This window comes from Peromyscus maniculatus, chromosome 5 (genome assembly GCF_049852395.1).
Source record: "Peromyscus maniculatus bairdii isolate BWxNUB_F1_BW_parent chromosome 5, HU_Pman_BW_mat_3.1, whole genome shotgun sequence".
NCBI classification, from domain to species: domain Eukaryota; kingdom Metazoa; phylum Chordata; class Mammalia; order Rodentia; family Cricetidae; genus Peromyscus; species Peromyscus maniculatus.
Window position 1 is genome coordinate 140,929,573 of NC_134856.1, and position 26,883 is coordinate 140,956,455.

Here is a 26,883-nt window from a genome sequence, read left to right on the forward strand (position 1 = left end):
CAGAGAACCAGGTCACCTCTCAGAAGCACACAGGGGGACTTGGTGAAGTTGAATTAACCCAGCCCTTTCCCTAAACACAAACCCCAAGTCATCTAAAATCTATACCATACATAGCACACATACAGTACACACAAAAGACACTACTTCATCAGAACATTTATTGGGGGCAATCAGTACCATTAATGAGAGAGATTATTTCTGGGGAGGAAAGGGGTCCCTACAGTAAAGGGCAGTGCTGCCCAAGGAGGGGAGGTTTCGTTGAGGCCCTGGCTACCTGTAGGGTGCAGGTGGACGTGGCTGCAAAACCACACCTTTCTGGGACAGCCTGCCCCTGTCTTCTACCCATCTCTTTTGACCGACAAAAGCAGTGGCCTGGTTGTAGGACCTGGGACTTGGCGCCTTCGGGCAGGTAGCTTGGTGGTGGAATGGATAGCCCTGCACTGGCTCGGCTGGGACCCAAGATGCTTTCTTTGGATGAGTTTTCACAGGCTTGATAGGAGGAGATAAGGGCACATGGGGGCGCATGGTGTCTATTGCAATATGCCTATGTCCCAGTTGCTCCTTGGGGACTCTCCCAGGGTCTCTCATGGCTTTCTGAGCTACAGTGTTCCCTGGAAAGGTAGCTCTCGCCTTCCACAGCTCTGGGTCCTGCGCTGGTGACGATGGGGAAGGACCTCTTCTCAGGAACAATGTCTCCTGCCCTTTGCACTTTCTGTCAGGAGAAAGCCACTGCAGAAAGTGTTTGATGTGCTTCCTGAACTGGTGTTCAGGAGGAGTCAGGGCCTTCACTGGCAGGGGGTGGCTGGGCTTTTCCCTGTAATTCCCCTGGCCTGGGCTGGCCTGTGCATGGCAGCTCTTCCCACTGGCCTGTAATGTCCCAGGCCTTGTAATCCCTTCTCCGAGCTCTTTCGTTTTCCACGTAGCAGGCCATACTTTCTTGGCAGACAGAGGGATGTCCTTGTCCTGGCCCTTGCCTAAGGTGTGAGGAGGCATCCAGGGCTCCTGTTGCTGCACCTGAGGAGCATTCATGGGTCCACTGGATAGGCTTTGGTCATGCATGAGTAAAGGTTTGTAAGTGAATTTCTCTGAGGCAGGGAGCATGTCATTTGGGGGCCCTAGAGCTTGGATGGGCAGTCTGCTTTCTGCTTTAAATTTCTCCTCCCTAGATACCTGACTATTGCAGTCAGATGTCTGACTTTCCTGGAAACCTGATATTTCCTTCTGGGCCCTTCCAGCTACCAGAGTACTTTGTACTTTTGTTGTATTCCCATCTGCCCCTTGGGCACTCTTGCACTGGCTGGTGTTCAAGATCTTGGTAGGTTGTGGTTGAAGACCACTGAGCTGCCCTCTCTTGACTATGTTACTGACCTTGTTGGATACAAATATGTTTTCGTCATTCATCTGTGTTCCTTGAGGCTCCTGGACTGTTTTGCTGAAATCCAGTTGCTTACCCACTGGCACAGGGCCAGCCTCAGTGGATATTCTGGGCACATCTGGGCTATGTCTATTGCCCTCTGACTCTTTCAGTCTGATGTTGTCTAAGCCAATAGATGCCTGATGCAGAACAGACTTTGTCATTGTATATGTGCTTTTGACATGTCCATCCTTGAGATGCAGGGCAGTTTCAAGTTTTTTCTGACATTGTCTCACCTGTGAGATCCCTGACAGACTGCCTGGGTGGCTTCGTAGGTTTGTCTTACAGTCAGATTGCAGGCCATTACCTAGAGCGCCCCTAGAGTTACTCCACAGACATCTTTGGGCAATCTCTGGACTCTGTCCTTGTGCCTTTACCATTTTTCCCTCTAGAGAGAGACTCTCTGAGTACCTCTCTTGGGAGCTTCCAGGTTGGTTTGACACAGTGTCGTGTGGGTCTTTGCTCTCCTGGTGCTGAAAGAAAGAGGCCCATGAGAGCCCGTAGCTGCACTGAGATGACTCTGAAAGGTCAGGATTCACCCATGGCTGAGACTTAAAGATCCTCTGAGACAGGCCCCAGCGCTGTAGGATGAACCGCTTTTGAAGGTGGCGCTCGAGTTTCTTCCGGAATGCATCAGTCAGGGGGAAGTCTCCAGGAGGAATGGACCTGGGAGCATGGGTCTCGGAGGACTGCCTGACCAATGAGGGCTTGGCAGGTAGGAGACAAGAGTCTTCCTGAGATTTTTGGACCACTGAGGGCAAACCCCACACCCTCTCCTGTACCTTTGTCATGATGCTGCATTCTAGGTGGTGGATTTGGGCTTGCAGCAGAGTTTTTGTCTTGTCTTGGGACCTATGAAAATACACCCCACAGATCCTAAGCTGAGACTGAGAGGAAGATGATGTCTCTGGGATTGGAGGTTGAAACTGGTTCTGGGACATGGCAAGCAGGACACCTTGGGACTGAGATTGGGCCAACATCTGTGATGGGTTCTCAGGCAAAGACAGAGGTGTGGAAAGATTCAGGACCGAGGAGTCTGGGGTTCCATTGAACCAGATGTAGGTTGAGGAACAGTGAGTCGACAGTGTACTGATAGCGTTCATGGACTCGCTGTGGAGATATGGGAGACCCCAAAAGTGCTGTGTAAACTTGGGTTCTGACTGGTCTTCAGTGGTTTGAGCCTGAGCGAGCCCCTGGTGCGTGATCAGCTCACTGAGCATGCTTCTGCTGCCACCCAGAGGAAGGGAGCCTCCTGAGTTCTGCAACTCAGTAGCGGACTCTGGGATTTCCTCCCAAGTTGTAAGTGCTTTTTGGAAAGTTTCTGCTTTTTCTTCCCCATCCTTCAGCACAAGGAAGTCAGCCTGACTTTCGTCTTGTCTCTCAAGCAGCACCAGGACTTTGGGGCTGGGGAAAGAGAGTTTTCCAGGCGCTGTGAAATAGTCTGTGGTTTGTCTCCCCCAAAAAGCTTTGGAAGAGTGGGCGTTAACCAGGCATTCCGACTGTGATGAGAACCCTGACAGGTAGCCACAAGGTTCTTCATTTGTTGTGGCATTGACGAACCACTCACTCGGGCTGCCCACCACGGATGGAGTGGTTTCCAGGTGTAAAGACCCTTCTGTTTGAGGAAATGTGGGAAGTGGATGAGATGGGATGTGGCCCAGTGGGGAGTCAGTGCCTGGGAGAAGAAGAGGCTCTGACGGCAGAGCATCACCCTGTGGTGCATACAAAAGTATGTCTTCCAAGGGGGTGACCTTGTTAGCTGAGAGGGTGGTGGGAGGAGGAGAAGGTGCAGGTGACAGAGATGAAGTCTGACATCCTGGGGGGCTCAGTGAGCGGGGAGGGGACAGAGAAAATGAGTTCTCAGTCACAGAAGCCGTGGAAGGCACACTGGAGGCAGAGGCAGCACCGTCTTCGAGGGTGGCCCGTGACAGCAGATGACTGACCTTGGCGGTTGCTCCATTGCACACATCACAGCAGGGGTCTGGGCAGAGCACTTGCCGAAAGTGGGAGGCATCGTACAGCCGTCCACAAGGGCTGAAGAAGACAGAGGTCAGGTCTGTGGTCAGGACCTGTGTTCTAGTTATCTTCATCTGTCAACTTGACACAACCTAGTGTCATCTGAGAGACCAGCCTCAGTGGAGGGATTGCCTAGATAAGACAGGCCCGCAGTCATGCATGTAGAAAGTTGTCTTGGTTGTTAATTCACGTAGGAAGGCCCAGCCCCTTGTGAGCAGCACCATCCTTAGGCAAATGGTACTGACATGTAAGAAAACTCACTGATCATGAGCCTGTCTATACTCCAGCCAGCAAACAGCATTGCCTGCTTTACCCCTCCTTGGCTATGAAGTGAGTGCCTTGGTTGGAGGCAATGAACTCACCTGCCTTCAAGTTCCTGCCTCAACTTCCCTCAACAGCTGTGAGCTGGATTTATAGGCTGAAATAAACCTTGCGCCTTAAAGGTCCTTTCGGTTGTGGAGTTTTATCGCAGCAACAGCAACAAAACTGGGACAACCAGCATGCACAGAAAGGGGGCTACAGGCCCATGTGGGGTGCATACGCCCCAAGTCTGCGTGCCTGTTCCTTTTGTTGTCCGTGGCTACCAGAGAGGCTGCAGTCTCTCCCCATGCCTCCAGTTTCCACACTCCTTTAGCTATGCCTCCCAAGACACAAGCGGGCTACGTCAAGTTCCCAGGATGCATTGACCTCGGGGTGGGGATGGGGATGGGCCCGAAAGAACGGGGAAATTGTCACCTTTGCACAACAGACAGCAGCTTCCTCCTCTCCCAAGCTTCTCTGTGGAAGATTCTAAATTCTGGAAACCGTGGGACGTGGGTCATATGGAAGAAAAGACAGAGAAATGAGCATCACACAGTCCCCCTAAGGGAAACACCGAAGGCTATTGTAGTCTAAAATCATCAAGAAATAGTAGACATGGTGAACTTGTCACCAACAATACTAGCAATGCTCACTTGTGTTTCTTTGTTAACGAGGTCCCTTTGTGGACATCATCTCACAATGTGCACCACAGAAGCTCAAAGTCTTGGCTTCCTCAGAGATGTCTGCGCCCCAGAGGTGAGGCGTGTACATGATACCAGAAGGCAGGAGCTGTGCCTCCAAAACAAACTGTAGTCCTCCCTGGACAGCCCCTGTGCTCACTGCATGGGCAGCACCCACTGCCCAGGTCGGGTATCACACTCCATGCCCATGGGTGAGCAGGGCTGGGGTGCAGGGCTGGGGTGCAGGGCTGGGGTGCAGGGCTGGGGTGCAGGGCTGGGGTGCAGGGCTGGGGTGCAGGGCTGGGGTGCAGGGCTGGGGTGCAGGGCTGGGGTGCAGGGCTGGTTCTCAGTCTCCTTTGAGGGAGACAACCTCAGATCATGGACCCAGCTCTTATGGAAACTGAGGTGATAAGACCCTAGAGGTGAGTGCCTACCTTTCGATGATGCTCTCCTTCCTTTCTTAGCTTTGCTCTGTTGCTGTTAACAGAAAGAAAAATGATTTTTTTCTGTTGTTTTTCCTAGGATGCTCAAGAATTCCATTAACCAAAAATATTGTGATTTCTAGTCAAGTAAGATTAATTCCAATCTTTATTATTTACTTTTAAAAGTGATAGAAGACTTTCAGTTTCCCCTTCTTTGAGAAACCAAAGGAGGATTTTTGTCTGCAAGAGTCACAGCTGAGAATATCAGTAAGAGTCCTGTGCTAAACAGCACAGACTGAGACCAGGGCCACAGTGGCGCTCCCTCTGAGACACTTGGTCCTGGGAACAGACCTCCGACACCAGGCTCTGCTCAGAGGCTGTCTGTGGTCAGCACTGCTCTCCTGCAGCGCGACTTGGGGGAGTGAGGGCGGGGAGCTTAGGACGTGGGCAAGGGCATGGGGCAGGCGTCAGGAGACACTGTTCTCCCTCAGAAATCTGACATCTGGGACTAAGCAGCAAGACCAGGATGGGTGCTCAACACTGGGCCATGAACACCCAGGGGTCAGGCTAGAGAAGAGACAGAAACCTTAATTCCTCCCATCCCAGGCTCCATGCTTTCTCATGGTAGTGTTCTCTCCTCTTCACAGTGTCCTAGTGCAGGCAACCAAACTCATTGGGAGTAGAAATGGCAGCTACAATGAAGAAACCCCCAGGCGCCCACCATACCGCCTCACCTTTCTGAGGTCTCGGTTGTCCCACGTGGGTAAGAAGGGTTTCAGTAGCAGGTACCTCAGGTACAAGAGAAGCACCCCTACTGCACTCAGGAAGATGCACTTGGGGTAAATGTCCATGAAGGCTGAGGGTAAATGTGCAAAGCTCAGCCATGGTTCAGTAGCGCTATGTAGAAAGGAGATGACGTTCTCCATAGTGTGAATCGCACAGCTGCCCGAGGCAGCTGAGTTCTGAGGCTGGGTGGGCCTCACTGTAGAGTCAGGTCTGCATCACAGAGCAGGGAGGAGTCATAGAGGGTTTGTGAGGGTGGGGAGGAGGAGGAGCCCTCAGCCCCCGAGGCGCCCCCCTTCAGTCTCACCCCCGCAGAGCTCTCTGCCTGGACCTGCCGCTGCATTCCCACCCAGCTCTCTTCTCATCCAGTTCCACGGGGAGCTTTGCAGTTTGTTTCTTCTGTGACCAGGACTCCAGCTCAGTCCCCTTCACTGTTTGCAGCTCTTGACCTGGACCCTTGCAATTCTCCTGCCTGGAGACTCTGACTTGGCATCTTCTTGGAAGTGTTTGCTTTTTAGTGTGTTGCATCAGGACCAATGTCCTTCAACATATCTACAGAAAATTCAGCATTTTCTCTCTCACCAAATTAGCTATAAGATGAAATTTCTCTCCACATATTTACTTTGCGAATGCTCAGTGACCAACATTTGTGTTTGAGTCAGCTTGCAATGTCTTCAGAGGGACAGACTAAAATCATAAAGCTGTCATAAATATGGGATGTATACAATTAAAACTTCAGGCATTCTTTTGTGTAGGATTATACAATTTTTTTAATTGGTGATGTAGTTGGAAAGCCTGATCGGGAAGAAGTGAGGCTAGTCATAGAATGGGGTGTGCTTGGTGGTACAGGATAAAGTAGCTAGCAGTGTTAGATGGCAGGCCAGCCAGCTGCAGTCTTAGGGAACCCAGCACGTGTGTGGTCTGTGAATAGCTAGGAATTAAAGCATGCTATGCAGACCAGGATGAGGTGGGCATCCTGATAGGCAAACTGAATAGAAACTGGAGAACTTGTGTGAGCTGAGGAAAGTGTAGGTTGGGCAGACAAATGTATTTGTAGTTGGTTGCACTGGGTAGAATTGAGCAAAGTGGTTATGGGGCTGGTTAGGTGGGAGGGAAGCTGAGGGACAGGACAGTATGTGTCAGGGAACATGGGAGGCTGTGGAGACAGGCAGAAGCAGATATGGTGAGAACAGAAACTGCTGTTGGAAATCTAGGGAGCAGAAGCCTAGGAAGTAGGTTACAAGGATAGGTGTCAGGGCTAGAGGAGGCATACTACAGTGAGTTTGGGCATAGTGGGGGCCCCCTATCCATTCAGCAGGGGTAATTACAGACCGGGATGAGGTTGGGAAAGGGGTTGCTGTGGCCTGGCCATGGCTGAATTAGGGTGAGTTGGGATTGTGGTGATCTGTGGAACCAGGCACTCTGGTGGTACTATTGTGACATTAGGAAAAGGGAGGTTGATGGGTCATGTGACATCATAATCAAGGGACTTGGACAAGAGCTCCATAGTGGGCTAAGCTGAAGCGACAAGCAATAGGAGGTAGGCTAGTTGGCAGCCACTAGGCATCAATCAAGCACATCCAGATAGCTCAAGACGCCTTGCCTAGCTGTGGAAGCTCAGGAGGGACAGAACTAGGCTGAGAGGGGAGTAGTGGGGGCTGGGAGAGATGGGGAGCATGAAGCGCTGGGTGCCACGGGCCCAGACACAGAACAGGTTGAATACTCGATCGTGAGGTAGTGGAGCGAACACTAGGGTGTGAGGGGCATCTTTGGGAACGGTGCGTATGGTATCCTTCCCACCGATGGAATTGTACGAGCTTGGACACTGGACAGACTCACAGATCAGGGCACTGTGACACTGGTAAGGGAGCATATGGGGTACACAGCGTGACCGGAGAGCGGAGTGCAACTTTGGACTACGATGATTTGAGCTATGGGGTCCGGCAGGCTAGGCGGCTGAGCTTGCTGAGTCTGGGAACCTGGCTGGGTAGACTAGGGAAAGATCAGACACGGGCCAGGCGGGGTGGCCAAGAATGACTAGTCAGTGTTGTAGCACACAGGGTCCACAACTGGGTGAGGTCACTGATGCCTTTTCTCCCCCACAGCCTGCACAGTGCTCTCCTATTTAGAAGGTCCTTCCTGTGCCTCTATCTTACTGTGTGCTCCTTTACTTCTTCCTCCAGCAGTTGTTTTTTTTTTTTTTTGACAGAGTTTGTCTGTGTAGCCCTGGCTGTCCTGGAACTCACTCTGGAGACCAGGCTGGCCTCGAACTCACAGAGATCCACCTGTCTCTCCCTCCCAAGTGCCCAGCACATTGAGATTCTTGGTGCATTTGCAGTTCACTGTCATACAGGGTGACAGATGAGGATCTAGTCTTGCGCTCTACATGTAGACACTCAATCTGTTGAAGATGCTGTCATTCTGTGAGTGTATTTCTCACACCCAGTTTTTTTAATGTGGGCATTGGGGGTTGAACTCAGGCCCTTCAGCCTGTTCAGCAAGCTCTTTACAAACTAGTTCATCTCACAGCTCCTGGATTTCTAAATTAATATATTAGGTCCCTATTTCATGCACTCAGTTCTAAGTCAAGGCACCCCTTCAATGACTAAGATTATACCTTTTAAAGGATTATGAACTCAAAGAGCTTTTTGTAGCATTTGGGGAGTGTGTGTGTGTGTGTGTGTGTGTGTGTGTGTGTGTGTTGTAGATGTATGGGCATGTATGTGTATGCATGTGTGGGGTCAGAGGTTAATATTTGTCTTCTATTACTTTCTGCTTTAAAAGTTAAATGTTTTGTTTAATATTCATATATACATATATAAAACATGTTTGGATCAAATCCACCCTCCATTCTTTCCCTCCTCTATCCTTGCCTTCCCCCTTTTCCCCCAACTTCATGTTCTCTCTCTCTCTCTCTCTCTCTCTTTCTCTCTCTCTCTCTCTCTCTCTCTCTCTCTCTCTCTCTCTCTCTCTCTCCTCCCTTCTCCTCCCCTCTCCTCCCCTCCCATCCCCTCCCCTCCCCTCTCCTCTCCTCTTCTCTCCTCTCTCCTCTCCCTTCTCCAGCAACCATCAGCTGTCAGTGGGTCCTATGCTCCTCCTCACCCATGCTAGGGTTTTGAGGGTTGTGCTGTGGGATATCCTGTATGTTGTGAATAAATAAAATGCTGATTGGCTAGTAGCCAGGCAGGAAGTATAGGATAGGCAGGACAAACAGAGAGGAGAGGCAGGGAGGTGGAAGTCTGGAGGAGACACCAGTCTGCCATCCAGGGAGCAGCATGTAAAGGCAGCAGGTAAAACCACAGAATATGTGGCGACATATAGATGAACAGAAATGGGTTAATTTAAGATATAAGAACAGCTAACAAGAAGCCTGCCACAGCCATACAGTTTGTAAGCAATATAAGTCTCTGTGTGTTTACTTGTGTGGGTCTGAGTGGCTGTGGGACTGGTGGGTGAGAGAGATTTGTCCTGACTGTGGGCCAGGCAGGACTGGAGAAAACTTCAGCTACAAATGGCGCTCAACAGGTTGGCAAGAGTTTCCACCTAAAACCTGAGAAAAAAGATTCTAAAATGGAGCTAAAAACAGCTTCCTGGTTGTCTCTCTAAAGTTAGTGGCAGCCTGTGGGTTTGAGCTACTATGGTGGGTTCCTGGTGTGTGCATTTGACCGGCAATGCTGCATGGTGGATTTAGTCTTTGCTAGTACAAAAAAAAAAGTTTCTGGGCTGTAGTATGAATCTTAAATGGTCTTATTAATAAAAACAAACCTGGAGCCAGGTATTGGGGTGAATGCTGGAAGATCAGAGAAGCAGAACAAGCCACAGCTTCCTCACTTCGTCAATTCCTTAGCTGATCCTGTTTACTCAGACTGGAAACCTCGGAATTCTCATCCAGAATGAATCTCAGCTGAACTGTTGCTCAAAAGCCTAAAAGCTTCATCAGCTAAAAGCTTCTAGTTTCTGGTCTTCACGCCTTATATGCCTTCCTGCTTTCTGCCATCACTCCCTGGGATTAAAGGCTCACTTTCTGGGATTAAAGGCATGTGTCACCATGCTTGGCTGTTTCCAGTGTGGCCTTGAATTCACAGAGATCCAGAGGGATTTCTGCCTCTGGAATGCTAGGATTAAAGGTGTGAGTGCCACCATTTTCTAGCCTCTGTAAGTGGCTGTTCTGTTCTCTGATCCCAGATAAGTTTATTAGGGTACACAATATTTTGGGGAACACAATACCACCGCACTGGGCTACACAGTGCTTTGATAGAAGCATAGAACCACTGTTTCTAAGAGTTGATGACTCCCAGAGCTGACGGTAAACATACCACCGCCATGTTAGGAAGCTGAGGTGGGTGGAGCCACCAGCCAAAGCTATTTTAGCCCTAGTAATGCTGCAGTTTAAAACAATAAATTCACAATAAGACAAATTCAGATGGAACAAGACTTTAAATGTTTTGCAATGTGTGTAAAAATGTATGCAGGCTTGGGCAAAAGAGAAAAAGAAATATATACAGTTATATAAAGAAATAGTTTTAAAAAGTAAAGTCTTTAAAGAGACAGAAAAGGTAGTGTAAAAAATAAGCCACATAAACATGGATATTACACAGAGAATCTGGATTGTGTTGTCTTTGATATTTTTAACTGCAGAAAAACATTTGATCATTAAAGCTGTTAAGCCAACATGTATATTTTAAAGGTACCTTGACTTCAAAATTTGGATGTAAGGATATGTTGCTTTGGAAAGGAGGCTCTGCTTTTGTTTCCACAGAAAGTAATAGGCTATGGACTTGTTCCAGATTAAGGTACATCTGGTTTAACCAGCCAAGAACCCTTGAAAGGTCTCCAGTGACACCATGGCCCAGATGATCCAACATCCAGAATGGTGTCAAGGCAACTAGCTCAGACCATACACCCTCATGGACTGCTCCATAATCCTAAAATTTTCTTTGTGTCCCCATAATATACAGCGCCCCCCTCCAGCAGGAAGTAGTAAGAAAAGCTATGCCCAAGTTCCCAAATATACCAAGCTGGCTTTGGAGATGGAATTGGCTCACTCCTCCTCTAAATCCAAACATATTGCTAAAAAAAAAAAAGGTTGAAAGATTCTTGTGTCCCATATCAGAAGAGCCTTTTGGTGTGGGACAGAGAAAAACCAATATTTTTATTAAAACAGGTTGATTATATATACGATCTCTTTCTAAAGAAGAAAAGGGGATATGATATAGATATGATAGGATGAAAGGGTAGATTATTGAATCTGCTTTTAAAGAGCAACTTGTTTAAAATGTTTTATATTGCTATGGATTTTAGTTTAATGATACAAGTTTAAACTTAATTTTGTTATACTATATATATATATATATATATACATACATTTCTATTCTCATCTGAGGTATTATGTTTATGTAACTCATTTAGATTGTAATGGATAATTAAGAAATACAGAATAATTAGTCTTCTATGATAGTCAAACTTAGAGTGATGTTAAGTTTTCTAGGTATACATAGATATATTTCAGATTGGTAATCTTCAAACACTTCAAAGACCTACAGAATATGGCATTTAGAATGTTTTAAGAAATTAGACTTTCTGGACAGTGAGACATGTCTGCTCCTGGCAGCACCAATTTACTTAAGAGAGGAGGATGGCCATCAAAGACACTCCGTATGAATTTTATCTTCTTCTTGATAAAGATAGCCATTTGGTCAAGAAACTGTTCTTCCCTGGACTGCTTGAAAAAATATATTGACTGAACATGCAGGACCCATAGGAAGGTGACCACTGAACTTTGCTTGGTAAAGTGGTCCTTCAGATTCCTGCTTCGCAGAGGAAACTGCTAGACATTCTACAGGACACAGAGAAAAGTGAGTAGGAGACTCTAGGCCTGTGGGCTGAAGACAGATGCCCCAACTTTACAAAGGAACTTTGGATGACTGTCCAGGCTGCCAGCTGTCTCTGTCCACTCTCGCAAGACTCTCGAAAGTTGCTTGCATCCTTCTCCCATTTTTCAGGTAATATTATTACATCTTTCTGAGGTCTTTGATGTAGTTGAAGACTATATAGTTATAATTTCCTTAGTTATGATGAGATAAGTTAGATATGAAACCTTAGACTCACAAATATTAGATAGGATATCTTCTTTAATTTTGCCAAATACAAATAGACTAGATATTGTAACTGTAATTCTTGCTAGATAACTGTTTTGTTATATTCAGTTTTACTATGTTAAAGCTAAAGTCTTCCTTTTAAAAAAAAAAAACAGAAAAGGGGAAGTGCTGTGGGATGTTCTGTATGTTGTGAGTAAATAAAATGCTGATTGGCTAGTAGCCAGGCAGGAAGTATAGGATAGGCAGGACAAACAGAGAGGAGAGGCAGGGAGGTGGAAGTCTGGAGGAGACACCAGACTGCCATCCAGGGAGCAGCATGTAAAGGCAGCAGATAAAACCATGGAACATGTGGTGACATATAGATTAACAGAAATGGGTTAATTTAAGATATAAGAACAGCTAACAAGAAGCCTGCCACAGCCATACAGTTTGTAAGCAATATAAGTCTCTGTGTGTTTACTTGTGTGGGTCTGAGTGGCTGTGAGACTGGTGGGTGAGAGAGATTTGTCCTGACTGTGGGCCAGGCAGGTCTGGGGAAAACTTCAGCTACAGGGTTGATCTTGTGTGGGTCTTGTGTTGAGGAGGAAGGAGTACACTCAGCACTCCATAGACACTTGTTCTTTACATGTGGCCAGCTCTACCTCATTTGTTGTTTTGTTTTGGTTTGGGGCAGGGATGCACTACGTAGCTCTGGCTGTCCTGAAATTCACTGTGTAGACCAGGCTGGCCTTCTACCTCATTTTTTGAGATAGTCTCTCTCACTGAACCTGGAGCTCACCAATTTTGAATAGACTATCTGTTCAGCACACAGTGGGGTTTTCAAAGGCGCATGCCACTGCACTCAGCTTTTTATGTGGGTGCTGGGAATCTGAATTCAGATCTTTGTGCTTACATGGCAAGGATGTTACAGTGAACCTGTGGGTGACTATGAAGACACAAGGCCATCAAGAGAGTTTGGTTTGTTTCCACCCCACCAGTAGTTGCCTCATCCAGAATTCTCTCAGGGCAGAGAAACAGCCACGTGGAAGACTTTCCTTAGAAACTCAGGAGGCAAGCTGTGGTGTTCCTGTCCAGTACCCAGAGTTTTACAATTGTCTTGGACACCAGGTGGCATGACCTCCAGCCTTATTCTCAAGCTTTTTCATGTACCCCAGTGAGCAGGCTCTTGTCCTTAAATCAGTTGAATGGGGTATGTTATCTTCTGAATCCAAATTATTCATCTCTGTATAGGAAGACTCTCTATTCCTGGCTATCTGACCATTGTAAACCTTAATATAGTTAGCTTTCTCCATTCCTTAGGATATGCTTGTGAAAACAAGGGAAAGATACATTTCAAAGCTCTGAAGAGATGGGATGAGGTATAAACATGAAAACCCACCTGAATTCAAACCTTGGAGTAAAACTAGCAGTGTGTAGTTTCTCTAAGTTAAACTAAACCTATTGTTTAAGTCCCATGTTAAATGCAGGACAATTCAGCACTGGTCTTTTCCTGGTCACTTGATTACTGTGTTCCTCATTTCCTGCTGCATCTCAGGCCATGATTGGACAATATTCCTTATTTCTTGTTGCATCTCAGGCCATGACTGGACAATGTATCACTTTGTTTTTGTCCAGCTTCAAATTAATGGGGCTTCATGGCTATCTGTCTTGTAAATATTTGATCCCACAACAAATCTTTCTGCTTCTTACAGGTGATCTACATGAGAGCACCTAATTTCTAACAGAGCCCATCTTCATATAATGTTTCAAATCACTAGAACCAATGCTACCACGAAGGAGTTCTTCCATTGCCAAGCAGGATCTGCTGGAACTCCAAGGCCTTCTTCCTCAGGGACACTCAGATGTGTTATAACCACTAAGAATCAGATGAGCCCTGTATTCTGTGTACTTCAATGCTTCTGCTGGGACCTGAAAGCATGAAACCACAAATAACCTCTGAGATCAAGAGTGTAAAATTTTCTAAATGACAAAAGTGGAAATTTAGTTTTGATTCATTTTGGAATCCACTCTGACAGGAAGAAGAAACATCCACCAGGTACTAACTGGTCACAAGTAAACACCTAAAACTGCACAAGCAGAGCTGGACTCCCTAGAGAGGAAGTTTCCCTGTTTGTCATCTTGAGTACAACCTCCTTGTCACAAGAAGTCTAGGATATGGCTAATCACCAGATTGGTGTCTCTTAAGATGATTCAATAGTTTACTTCCAAGATGCTCTGTGAGTGAGGGTTGTGTCCCATTGCTACCTCGAGTGTTTTTCTGAATGCAAACAAGTAGCTGGTATTAAGCACAGCTTGCTTTGTTATCTCAGGCAGTCAGTCACTCCACCTCTTTGGGGGATGTGAAAAGCATTCCAGAGTTGGAGGCACAGGCTCTGAATCCCCTGGGGATGCTTTTCCTACCAACGTGTGACTCCTTCTCTCTGGTGTTCACACCATGACAGTCAGATCTGAGATGATGGGCATGCCACACTGAATATATTAACAAGAAAGACTAAATTGTGTGGTGATATTTTAATTGTGCTGAAATGTGATTTTATTTGTATGTTAATAAAGTTTGCCTGGAGATCAGAGGTCATTAGTGAGCCAGGAACAGAAGTCAGGTGCTGGTAGCCCATGCCTGTAGATGTAGCCAACTGTCTTATTAAATAAGAAACACAGAACCAATGCAAAGAAGAAAGCCAAGAGATCAGAGCTAAAAGCCTTACCTGCCTGCTGCAGCTAGCCTCTTAAGCCAAGAGACCTCTCCGAAAGAGATCTACTTCCTGTCTGTTTGTCTTTATATAGACTTTTCTGTTCTGCCTTCTCATTGGTTGTAAAACCAACCACAAGACTGCCTCATCACTGTCTCTTGTACAGCCCTCCAGGTCTTCTATGGTATTGAGATTAAAGGCGTGTGTCTCCAATGCTGGCTGTATCCTTGAACACACAGAGATCTACCTAGCTCTGCCTACCAAGTACTGGGATTAAAGGTGTGCACCACCAACACCCAGCTTTTGCTATGGCTCTAATAGCTCTGACCCCCAGGCAACTTTATTTATTACCATACAATTAAAATCACATTTCAGTACAAATAAAATACCAGCATACATGCCCTTAATCCGATCACATGGCAGGCAGAGTCTCTATGTGGTCAAGGACACAGCCAGGCAGTGACATGAGCCTTTAATCCCAGTACCAACCATAGAGACCTGGAGGTCTGTATAGACAGGCAGTGATGAGGAAGTCATGTGGCTGGGCTTAGAGCCAATGAGAAGGCAGAACAGAAAGGCAATAAAAAGACAAGTCAGACAGGAAGAAACGCTCTCTCAGGGGAATCGACGGCAGCAAGTGGTAAGCTAAAGGTAGTCTTGGCTCTTCGCTATTGCTCTGATCTACCTTGACTTCAAAATTTGGATGTAAGGATATATTACTTTGAAAGGAGGCTCTGCTTTTGTTTCCACAGAAAGCAATAGGCTATGGATTTGTTCCAGATTAAGGTACATCTGGTTTAACCAGCCAAGACCCCCTGAAAGATCTCCAGTGACACCATGGCCCAGATGATCCAACATCCAGAATGATGTCAAGCCAACTGGCTCAGACAATACACCCTCATGGACTACTCCATAATCCTAAAATTTTCTTTGTGTCCCCATAAGATACAGTGGCCCCCCTCCAGCAGGAAGTAGTAAGAGAAACTATGCCCAAATTCCCAAAAAAAACCAAGCTGGCTTTGGAGATGGAACTGACTCACTCCTTCTCTAAACCCAAGTATATTACAAAAAAAAAAAAAAAAAAAAAAAAAAAGGTTCAAAGATTCTTGTGTCCCATATCAGAAGAGCCCTCTGGTGTGGAACAGAGAAAAACATATATATATTGGTTTTTCAAGACAGGGTTTCTCTATGTAGTTTTGCACCTTTCCTGGAACTCACTTTGTAGACCAGGCTGGCCTCAAACTCACAGAGATCTGCCTGGCCCTGCCTCCCGAGTGCTGGGATTAAAGAGGTGTGCCACCACTGCCTGGCTCATTTTTATTTAAATCAGGTTGATTATAAGTGCAATCTCTTTCTAAAGAAGAAAAGGGAATATGATATACATATGATAGGATGAAAGGGTAGATTATTGAAACTACTTTTGAAGAGCAACTTGTTTAGAAATGTTTTACATTGCTGTAGATTATTTTAGTTTATTGATACAAATTTAAAGTTAATTTTGTTATATTGTATGTGTATTTTTACTCTTGTTTAAGGTATTATGTTTATACAACTTATTTAAAATGTAATGGAACAATTAGTCTTCTATAATAGTCAAACTTATAGTCATGTTAAGTTTTCTAGGTATACATAGATATATTTCAGATAGATAGGTAATCTTCAAACACTTCAAAGACCTACAGAATATGGCATTTAAAATGTTTTAAGAAATTAGACTTTCTGGACAGTGAGACATGTCTGCTCCTGGCAGCACCAATTTACTTAAGAAAAGAGGATGGGTATTGAAAACACTCTATATAGAGTTTATCTTCTTCTTGGCAAAAAGAGCCATTTGGGCAAGAAACTGTTCTTGCTGGACTGCTTGATTGACTGTACATACGGGACCCATAAGAAGGTAACCACTGAACTTTGCTTGGCAAAATGGTCCTTCAGGTTCTTGCTTCATAGAGGAAACTGCCAGACATTCTACAGGACTCTAGGCCTGTGGGCTGAAGACAGATACCCCAACTTTACAAAGGAACTTTAGATGACTGTCCAGGCTGCCAGCTGTCTCCGTCTATTCTCACAAGACTCCTGAAAGTTGCGTCCTTTTCCTGTTTCTCAGGTCATATTATATCCTTCTGAGGTCTTTGATGTAATTGAAGACTAGATAGTTATAATTTTCCTCAGTTATGATAAAAGATAAGTTAGATATGAAATTTTAGACTCACAAATATAGGATAGATAGGATATCTTCTTTAATTTTGCCAAATACCAATACACTGGATATTATAAATAGACTAGATAGTGTAACTGTACTTCTTTTTTTTTTTTTTTTTTTTTTTTTGTTTGTTTTTCGAGACAGGGTTTCTCTGTGTAGCTTTGCGCCTTTCCTGGAACTCACTTGGTAGCCCAGGCTGGCCTCGAACTCACAGAGATCCGCCTGGCTCTGCCTCCCGAGTGCTGGGATTAAAGGCGTGCGCCACCACCGCCTGGCTGTAACTGTAATTCTTGCTTGATAATTGTTTTATTATGTAATTTTACTTTGTGAAAGTTAAAACCTTCCTTTTTGAAAAAAAAAAAAGAAAAGGGGAAGTGCTGTGGATATTGCTCTGTATAAATAAAATGCTGATTGGCCAGTAGCCAGGCAGGAAGTATAGGCGTGATAAGCAGAGGAGAGAATTCTGGGAAGTGGAAGGCTAAGTCAGAGAGACACTGCTAGCTGCCGTCATGAGATGGTGTTAAGAGACCGGTAAGCCACGAGCCATGTGGCGACTTATAGATTAATAGAAATGGGTTAATTTAAGATATAAGAACAGTTAGCAAGAAGCCTGCCCCGGCCATACAGTTTGTAAGCAATATAATCTCTGTGTTTACTTGGTTGGGTCTGAGCGGCTGTGGGACTGGCGGGTGACAGAGATTTGTCCTGACCCTGGGCCAGGCAGGAAAACTCTAGCGACAACAATCCTGTCTCTGGCATCCACAAGCATATGTCATTTCATTTCCTCATGAGTTGGATGAATCTTACTGATTTGCTTCTAGTCGGTACGATGGAGGAAAAGGTTGGCACATCACCCGCGCTTCCAGTGTGTGACAGGTCGGGGTTTCTGTACTTCCCTGTGTGACACGTCGGGGTTTCTGTACTTCCCTGTGTACACGTCGGGGTTTCTGTACTTCCCTGTGTAACACGTCGGGGTTCCTGTACTTCCCTGTGTACAGGTCGGGGTTTCTGTACTTCCCTGTGTACAGGTCGGGGTTTCTGTACTTCCCTGTGTACACGTCGGGGTTTCAGTACTTCCCTGTGTACACGTCGAGGTTTCAGTACTTCCCTGTGTACACGTCGGGGTTTCTGTACTTGCCTGTGGAACAGGTCGGGGTTCCTGTACTTCCCTGTAACACGTCGGGGTTTCTGTACTTCCCTGTAACACGTCGGGGTTTCTGTACTTCCCTGTGTAACAGGTCAGGGTTTCTGTACTTCCCTGTGTAACAGGTCAGGGTTCCTGTACTTCCCTGAGTACACGTCGGGGTTTCTGTACTTCCCTGTGTACAGGTCGGGGTTCCTGTACTTCCCTGTGTACAGGTCGGGGTTTCTGTACTTCCCTGTGTACAGGTCGGGGTTTCTGTACTTCCCTGTGTACACGTCGGGGTTTCAGTACTTCCCTGTGTACACGTCGGGGTTTCAGTACTTCCCTGTGTAACAGGTCAGGGTTTCAGTACTTCCCTGTGGAACAGGTCGGGGTTCCTGTACTTCCCTGTGGAACAGGTCGGGGTTCCTGTACTTCCCTGTAACACGTCGGGGTTTCTGTACTTCCCTGTGTAACAGGTCGGGGTTTCTGTACTTCCCTGTGTAACAGATCAGGGTTTCTGTACTTCCCTGTGTACACGTCGGGGTTTCTGTACTTCCCTGTGTACACGTTGGGGTTTCTGTACTTCCCTGTGTGACACGTCGGGGTTTCTGTACTTCCCTGTGGAACAGGTCGGGGTTCCTGTACTTCCCTGTGTACAGGTCGGGGTTTCTGTACTTCCCTGTAACACGTCGGGGTTTCTGTACTTCCCTGTGTACACGTCGGGGTTTCTGTACTTCCCTGTGTACACGTCGGGGTTTCAGTACTTCCCTGTGTACACGTCGGGGTTTCAGTACTTCCCTGTGTACACGTCGGGGTTTCTGTACTTCCCTGTGGAACAGGTCGGGGTTCCTGTACTTCCCTGTAACACGTCGGGGTTTCTGTACTTCCCTGTAACACGTCGGGGTTTCTGTACTTCCCTGTGTAACAGGTCGGGGTTTCTGTACTTCCCTGTGTAACAGGTCGGGGTTTCTGTACTTCCCTGTGTACACGTCGGGGTTTCTGTACTTCCCTGTGTACACGTTGGGGTTTCTGTACTTCCCTGTGTGACACGTCGGGGTTTCTGTACTTCCCTGTAACACGTCGGGGTTTCTGTACTTCCCTGTGTACAGGTCGGGGTTCCTGTACTTCCCTGTAACACGTCGGGGTTTCTGTACTTCCCTGTGTGACACGTCGGGGTTTCTGTACTTCCCTGTGTAACACGTCGGGGTTCCTGTACTTCCCTGTGTACAGGTCGGGGTTTCTGTACTTCCCTGTGTACACGTCGGGGTTTCAGTACTTCCCTGTGTACACGTCGAGGTTTCAGTACTTCCCTGTGTACACGTCGGGGTTTCTGTACTTGCCTGTGGAACAGGTCGGGGTTCCTGTACTTCCCTGTAACACGTCGGGGTTTCTGTACTTCCCTGTAACACGTCGGGGTTTCTGTACTTCCCTGTGTAACAGGTCGGGATTTCTGTACTTCCCTGTGTAACAGGTCAGGGTTTCTGTACTTCCCTGTGTGACACGTCGGGGTTCCTGTACTTCCCTGTGTACACGTCGGGGTTTCTGTACTTCCCTGTGTAACACGTCGGGGTTCCTGTACTTCCCTGTGTACAGGTCGGGGTTTCTGTACTTCCCTGTGTACAGGTCGGGGTTTCTGTACTTCCCTGTAACACGTCGGGGTTTCTGTACTTCCCTGTGTACACGTCGGCGTTTCTGTACTTCCCCGTGTGACACGTCCGTGTTTCTGCAGTTCCAGTGTTTCTGCACATCACTGGTATGTCTATCTTGCTAGCAGAAACCCCCCCTCCCCTGGCTTTGGTGAAGCAAGCTACCACATAGGGCACGCCCACCTGCAAGACAGAGGGGGGCTCCAGCCAAGAACCAGCGCGTGATCAACAGCCTCAGCCAATGGCCTTGAGGAACTGAACCTGCCAGCAGTTCCACAGAGAACACGGAAAGGGATTGTTCCCCAATCAAGCTTCCAATTCCAACAGTGTCAAAGACCCCAAGGCAGAGAATGCAGATAGAAGTGGCCTGGACTCTTGAGTCACAGAGACTGAGGCAACAAGTTAGGTTCTTAGCCACTAAAATTCAAGGTAACCATAACACCAATAGGTGATTAATACATTATGGAATCATTGTGGCTTTGGATGAGCAGCAGATTAGCTCTAAGGAAGGTAGAAAGAGATCCATTCCCAAAGAGACTAATACAGAGTCTGGCAGCAGCCCTCAGGGTCTGTTGTGAAGAATGCTGAAAGACGTCCCCTCATGCTGCTGTTGTGAAGCAATAGAATTCTGTGCTAGAAAGTCCATTTTGTCCTCCAGTGGGTCAAGGACTGTTGGGTAGAAAGGGGTTGTGAAGGTGAGGGAGTGGCCCCTCCCATTCTTTTCTTCTTTTCCTCCTCCCAATTCTGAGTTTTGATTCCTCCCCAAAGTAGTTTCCTTTATTCTCAAATACTGTGTGGCCATGCTGGCCACCTCTCAGGTGATTGCTGTGGAACCTTTTGTTCTGCTAATGTCAAGAAACCAGCATCCTAGAGAGTTTTCTGGGGGTGGGGAAGGCTCTTCCTTTCCCTCACAGTGCCTGTACAAGTAAAGGTATCTCATTTTCAAGTTAAGAATAGGTATAGTGTCATTGCCAGAGAGAGCAACATGCCACCATAAAAGCTAGTTCCTGGCCTCTGAGCTGGCCCCAAAGCAGTACAATCTATGGACACACTTCACATAGTGACTATGTGACTCTATGGACACACACCTCACACAATGACTGTGCAGATCTACAGACACACACCTCACACAATGACTGCAGCTCTGTGGACACACACCTCACACAGTGACTGTGCGGCTCTATGGACACACACCACACACAATGACTATGCAGGTCTATGGACACCCCACACAGTGACTATGCAGCTCTGTGGACACACACCTCACACAGTGACTGTGCAACTCTGTGGACACACACTTCACACAGTGACTATGCAGGTCTGTGGACACACACTTCACACAGTGACTATGCAGGTCTGTGGACACACACCCCACACAATGACTATGCAGGTCTATGGACACACACCACACACAATGACTATGCAGGTCTATGGACAGACACCACATACAATGACTATGCAGGTCTATGGGGACACACACCCCACACAATGACTATGCAGGTCTATGGACACATACCTCACACAGTGACTGTGCACAAAATGATTATGCAGCTGTATGGACACCCCACACAGTGACTATGCAGGTCTATGGACACACACTCCACACAATGACTATGCAGGTCTGTGGACACACACCTCACACAGTGATTTGCAGCTCTTTGAAAACACACCTCACACAATGACTCTTTTGTGAAACATTCAAGTCAGTATTCTTTAAGAACAGAAGTTACCGGGCGGCGGCGGCGGCGGCGGCGGCGGCGGCGGCGGCGGCGGCGGCGGCGGCGGCGGCGGCGGCGCACACCTTTAATCCCAGCACTCGGAAGGCAGAGCCAGGTGGATCTCTGTGAGTTCGAGGCCAGCCTGGGCTACCAAGTGAGTTCCAGGAAAGGCGCAAAGCTGCACAGAGAAACCCTATCTTGAAAAGCCAAAAAAAAAAAAACAAAAAAACAAAAAAAACAAAAAAAAAACAGAAGTAATCCTTTTCAGAAAATCTTCTTAGCCCTGGGCCCCTCTACAGCTGCAAGTTCTATCTTTTCTGTCTCTGTGAATAGTAGATAAAGAGAGAGGGATGCTTGCAGAATGTTTTCCTTTCCACTAGTGTCAGATAAAGTGGGGAACAGGGTCCTCACTACACCCTTCGTGAGGGACAGAGAGATGACCCTGTGAGTAGGTGACTTTCAATCCTCATGAGGATGAGATCAGAAGAGAAGCTTTCTCTCATCACCGACCTCAGAGCCTTGGCTCCATACTTCCTGGGACTGCAGGGGACATCTCTGTCTTGACCATGCCAGCAGGTGCCCAGCTCTGAAGTCTGTGTGGTGTAGGATAGTGAGGGTGCAAGGGGAACAGTAGTTTCATGGCTGGATTTTGTAGGGTTTTCTTCACCTGAAAACATCTGGAGAGATCTCAGAAACTCTGAGTGCTGCCACTTACAGAGCTTCCCAGCACAGCACAACCACCTACAGCTCCATCTCAAGTGAGTCTTATGCCCTCCTCTGGCCTCTGTGGGCACCCACACATAAATGCACACACATAAATAAAAATTTTTAATTTTAAAAAGGCAAATTCCATTCAAGTCCAACTGGAGCCATATAGTGAGACCCTACCCGAGAGTAATAGTAATAACACATTTTTTTTTTTTTTAAAGAAAATGTCTGGAAAATTTCAGAATAAGTCTCTGTGTTAAAAACACAAAATGGGCCGGGCGGTGGTGGCGCACGCCTTTAATCCCAGCACTCGGGAGGCAGAGCCAGGCGGATCTCTGTGAGTTCGAGGCCAGCCTGGGCTACCAAGTGAGTTCCAGGAAAAGGCGCAAAGCTACACAGAGAAACCCTGTCTCGAAAAACCAAAAAAAAAAAAAAAAAAAAAAACACAAAATGGGTACAAGCATAGATGTTTAAAAGGCAATCTCCCAGATGATCATTGAGCAGAATAAAAACAATATTCCTCTAGACATGGGCTTTTGAACAGCATTACAGTACCAGACATGAAATTCCCTTCCGTGGATCATGTCTCGAAATCCAGTCAGATGCGCACTAGTAGTCACGTCTTGCCTGGCAGGTCCACATTGCAGCATGCAAAGCCCAGCTCTAGGTAAGATCTTTGGTTTGTTTTCTCCCCCAGCAGCTTGCATAGCACCTTCCAGCATCATGAAAGAGCCAGCTGGAAGTTCCCAAGTGGTTTGATACTGATTTCTCTAGGTCCTGCCTGTAGCCTGTTGTGTGGTGTCTTTAGCATTAGGGTCCTGGCATATAGTCATGGTGGACAACCGCAGGAACAGTTAACAGCCTGTGTGGTTTCCGGAGACCTCTGGAGCAGTCCTGACCAATAACTTGTGGGGACATTTCCCAGGCCTTATGCTTCTCCCTGTAAACCTGGGCTGTTCTCAGTCTTGTCAGAGAAGCCTCTTTCTGCCATGGACAGCAGTTGGTGTGGACACAGAACCAGGCGAAGTGCTGAGAACAAGAGACACGCGCTCAGCCCTGTATCAACCCGAGCACCAAGGCTCAGGTAACACCAGGGAGGCGGCGGCAGGGAGGAGAGCTCCGAACATAGTCATGAGCTCATGGCACACAGGTTACCTGCACAAAGCCTATCTATACAAGCTCAAGCCAGCCACAAGCACAAGGGAGGGGTAGACAACACCCAGGCCCCACCTCTTTCCGAGGAGCTACAGGCAGTGGATCATTGCTGGCGAGGAAGAGCTGTCTTTTAAGAGATTATTTACATGTATGTGTGTCTCCATGTCTGCCACGTGCGTGGGTGCCCACAGAGGCCAAAAGACATCCTTTCCCCTGAAGCTGGAGTTACATGTGGTTATAAGCTACCTGATGTTATGATGGGAACCAAACTCAGGTCCTCTAAATGGACAGCAAGCACTTTTAGCTACTAAGTCATCCTTTTTTGAAGATGTAGGTTTCCCAGTGGATGTTCACTCTTATGCATTTATGGGCAGCACTAACTGGACCAAGTAAGTTACATATAAAAGACATGAAGTTGGAAATGTGTGTTGAGGGTGGTGGAATAGATATATTTCATTATGAACATGTATGAAAGTCTCGAAGGAAAAATGTTTCATAAAACAGTGAAATCAAAGGCTCCAGAGTTAAGCTGGGAAGGCTATTGTCAAGCATCCGACAAGGGACTAGACATTCACTTTAATAGAACCCTCTCACTAGGCATGTGGCAAGAAGGCCCACAAAACTCTCAGAAGAAACATTTACTCTTTGTTTTGCTAAATAGATTATTCTCATCACAGGATGTATTGCTCTGAAAATATTTTTTTTAAACAAAGACTGATTCCATTGCAGAAACATTTCCTTCACATAAACAGAAACAAGTTCTGTTTCTGTAGAAGAGTCGGGTCTCAGAACACTCCTTTAGCAGATGTGAGGGCCGGGAAGGCACCGGACACACCTTCAGGCTTGAAAGGGACTAGGGATCCCTGGACTCAGGGGTAGGCGAGTAATCCCAGAATTGTGGCCGCTGCTCAAAAGATACACGAGGATGTCTCTGTCCAGGACTTAGCACAGGACTTAAACCAGGAGAGACGGCTGTCTGGCAACGGTAGCAATTCCTCTTTGCTTCTCCATGTTGGGCATAGGTAGCCCCACGGTTGGAGGGTTGGCCCCTGGTGGGCTTGGGCTGAGCCCGTAGGCTCCTCCTGTGGCTCCACTCCAAGAACTCGGATCTCTGCCCACACAGCAGCTTATCCTCCAGGAGTTTCCCCAGGGACGCCATGAGCTCATGGGCTTCGGGAGGCCCACAGCTCATAAAGAGAGCCCTGTCTTTCTCAGATCTATGTCTTGTGCTGTCTTTGCTGGAATAAAGCAACTGAAAAAACTGTCCTATCTTTTTTCTGAAGTAACTTTCAGGAGGATGTGGCTTCTTGTCTGATTTTCCTTTAATAGGCTGGCTCTTTCCTGTTTTGGATGTCCCTAATCCTGGGGTCTCACTTCTATCACTTTCTTTTCTGGGTACTGATAAGGCCAGTATTTTCTCAACTGGTGTTAAATTCCTTAAGATACGTTTGAAGAACCCGGGCTCCTGCCGTGGATCCAAACTGACGCCTGCGTTATGTAAGTGGGTATGGAAGTCCTTGAAAACGGAAGCATCCTCACTGGACACACTGTTGGATGAAGATGGCAAGTAGCCAGTCAGACTCTCTGAGGTAAAGGACACATCACTTTCATAGTCTTCGGTCTGGCTCTGTGCCTGATTCTCCAACTTAAACTTCAGTTCTGTAAACAACTGCTTCTTAAAGTCCCACACTGCCAGGTCTTCAGGAACCGATATCCTTGATGGGTTGTGGTCTGCAGTTAGAACAGAGGCTGCTTTATTGCTGTCTTTATTTTTCTCTGTGGAGCTTCCCAACTTGCCGCTAGCATCAGATCCTGACAGCAGAACCCTCACCTCCGGGGCCCTGAATATCTCCCTGAGCATGCTGGGTGTCAGCACATGCTTTAAGTTCTTCTCCGACCTCCGTTTGCCTCCAGTGGTTTCTAGACGAGAAGAAGAACTTGTCACCTCATTCTCTGGCTCAGACGCAGCCACTTGATCCTGGCTGGGCTGCTCCTGACTAGGTCTGCTCTGTAGTTCAGCACCATTCAGACTCATGCTGTCCACACTGCTGTATCTATCACTCTCAGTTGTCTGGACCGTCTCCGTAACCTCATAACCAGTGCTAGACAGTAATTGTCTCGGGGACCCCTCTCCTTCCCTGTCTGCATGTGAGATGGTGAGGGGAAGTCGATGAACCGTGGTGGAGGCCGAGTTTGCTGCTTCCGTCTTGTCTCCATGAAAAAGGCTAGAGCTTCCTCTGAGGGGATGGGAGAAGTTACTTTTCAAATCCGTCCCAGAAACACTGTTTGAAGATGAGGGGACATCAGGCTGAGGGAGAGGCCATGTTTTAGCTTCTCGTAACATATAGAATTTTATGGATTCTATAACTTTGAGGGGGAGGCCCCACTTCTGACTCACTCGGAACCTTATAAGATGGGCTTCTAGCATCTTTTGCGTCTTGTGGTCAAGAAAGGGTATTTCGGGAATAGCGGTGCAGCAGTAAGCGTTGCCCAGTGGTGAGCTGCGGAGAGGCTCATCTTCAGCAAGCCAGGAACTGCACACCTTGGTTGGGATCCGACCCATGGTGATCTGCCAGAGCTTGCTGCTCACATGCAACCGAAGGGCGCTTCTTGCTTGTCTTTGGTCCAAGCTCTTCCTTGAGATGCTGAGTCGCTCGTTTTTCAAGTTAATTCTTGAGTGACATACCCACTTCCCCTCTGTCTCGGGTACAACCCTCAGATTGTTCAGTACATAACATCCCGAGATCATTTGTGGGTTGCCTAATGGGCATTTCCCTAGGATTTGGCCAAGATTCTTGGCTACGTCCTTTCTGAGCTGAGGCTTCATTGAGAAGCTCTCACAGAAACTTTCTGAGTGACTCGGTTCTTCAGTCCTGAGGTGGCTGGAGCTCTGGTCCCAGTGTACGGAGTGTTGAGGTTTAGCACATTTGCAGCTGTGGGGAGATGTCCCTGTTGGTTTGTATTGAGGGCCCATCACTTCCAGTACTCCTGTCCCGCCGCAGGGCTGGTAGTGCCAGGGTGGGGTTGGCTTGTATGGTCCATACGGCCCCAGGTTGTCCTGAAGGTCACTGCTGAAGTGAAAATGACCGGTGCTGGGGACGGAGACAAAGTCCTGCGAAGGCTGGCTGACCAATGGAAAGCCGGGAACCAGAAGACCAAAGGCAGTTTCATATTGCTGGTATCCAGGGACCAAGTCCCACAAACCAGCGTGATGATTCTGCAACAGGTCGCTTTGCAGCTGTTCGTTTCCCCTGGAGACCCCAGGGACAGTCCTGTTGTGTGGTGTTTGGAGAGCGCTGCCACAGGGCAGAGGGGACGACTGCATGGGAGAGAGTGGAGACTGCACGTGGGCCTGGGGAGGGACCTGAGAGAAAGGGAGCGTTGGTGGCTGGGGCTCTACGTTGGGAAAAGGCTGAGGATGTACAAAGGCGAGGGGCAAGGCGTGGGGCTGTGGAAGGGCTGGAGATCCGTGGTCCAAAATGGGGGCTGTGGCGGCTTTACAGACTCCATTGAAGAGCACAAGGTCAGGCTCTAGTGAGTAGCTGCTCAGGGGCACCAGGAGAGTGGCCACGATGGACTCGCTGTGCAGAGAGGGGAGACCCCAGAAGAGCTGGCTGTGTTTCTGCTCCAGGTCTCCCTCTAGAACCTTCACACACAGGAGCCGTTCAGAAAGTCCAAACTGGCCTGCTTTCCCTTTGAGATTCCAGCCAGTTTGGGGGGCTGGGGTGTCCTGATCAATGACAGTAGAACCCAGGAACTTCCATGGGGCTGGGAGATGATATTCTGACCTCTTGAGATCTGAAAATGTGTCATCTTCCTTTTTAGTCTTCTCAAGAGTCTGGAAAGTCAATGTCTTTTTCATTTGTCTCTTCGAGTTCCTGAATGTGAAGGACAAGTAAGAAATAGGGCCTGTTCCTGTTCACAAGG

General features: G+C 47.4%; 2 protein-coding genes and 1 long non-coding RNA gene across 9 annotated transcripts in view; 1 reads left to right on the forward strand and 2 right to left on the reverse strand.

The window, feature by feature from the left end:
• Nucleotides 1–141: 141 nt before the first annotated feature.
• Nucleotides 142–6,987, reverse strand: LOC102904663 (spermatogenesis-associated protein 31D4-like). 2 transcript variants are annotated; one of them, XM_042278585.2, is made up of 5 exons: nt 5,923–6,987; nt 5,567–5,828; nt 4,845–4,887; nt 4,166–4,226; nt 142–3,448 (listed from the first exon to the last, which is right to left on the reverse strand). In XM_042278585.2, the coding sequence occupies exons 1-5, from the start codon at nt 6,141–6,143 to the stop codon at nt 271–273; spliced, it is 3,765 nt and encodes a 1,254-aa protein (XP_042134519.1). In that variant the 5' UTR covers nt 6,144–6,987; the 3' UTR covers nt 142–270. The 2 variants fall into 2 exon arrangements, with proteins under 2 accessions (XP_042134519.1, XP_076429621.1); XM_076573506.1 differs by lacking the exons at nt 4,845–4,887; nt 5,567–5,828; nt 5,923–6,987 and adding an exon at nt 4,384–4,461 and having other exon boundaries at nt 142–3,562.
• Nucleotides 6,988–7,084: 97 nt separating this feature from the next.
• Nucleotides 7,085–14,209, forward strand: LOC121829656 (uncharacterized). The gene is made up of 2 exons (XR_006072726.2): nt 7,085–7,155; nt 13,405–14,209. It is a non-coding gene; the product is annotated as an uncharacterized LOC121829656 (long non-coding RNA).
• Nucleotides 14,210–23,495: 9,286 nt separating this feature from the next.
• The window catches only part of LOC102904963 (spermatogenesis-associated protein 31D1-like), a 31,221-nt gene continuing 27,833 nt past the window's right edge, over nt 23,496–26,883 (reverse strand). For all 6 annotated transcript variants that reach the window (XM_076573508.1, XM_076573509.1, XM_042278588.2 and 3 more), the window contains one exon: nt 23,496–26,834. In XM_076573508.1, coding sequence (XP_076429623.1) covers nt 23,810–26,834 — 3,025 coding nt within the window. In that variant the 3' untranslated portion in view covers nt 23,496–23,809. The remainder of the gene's footprint in view (nt 26,835–26,883) is intronic.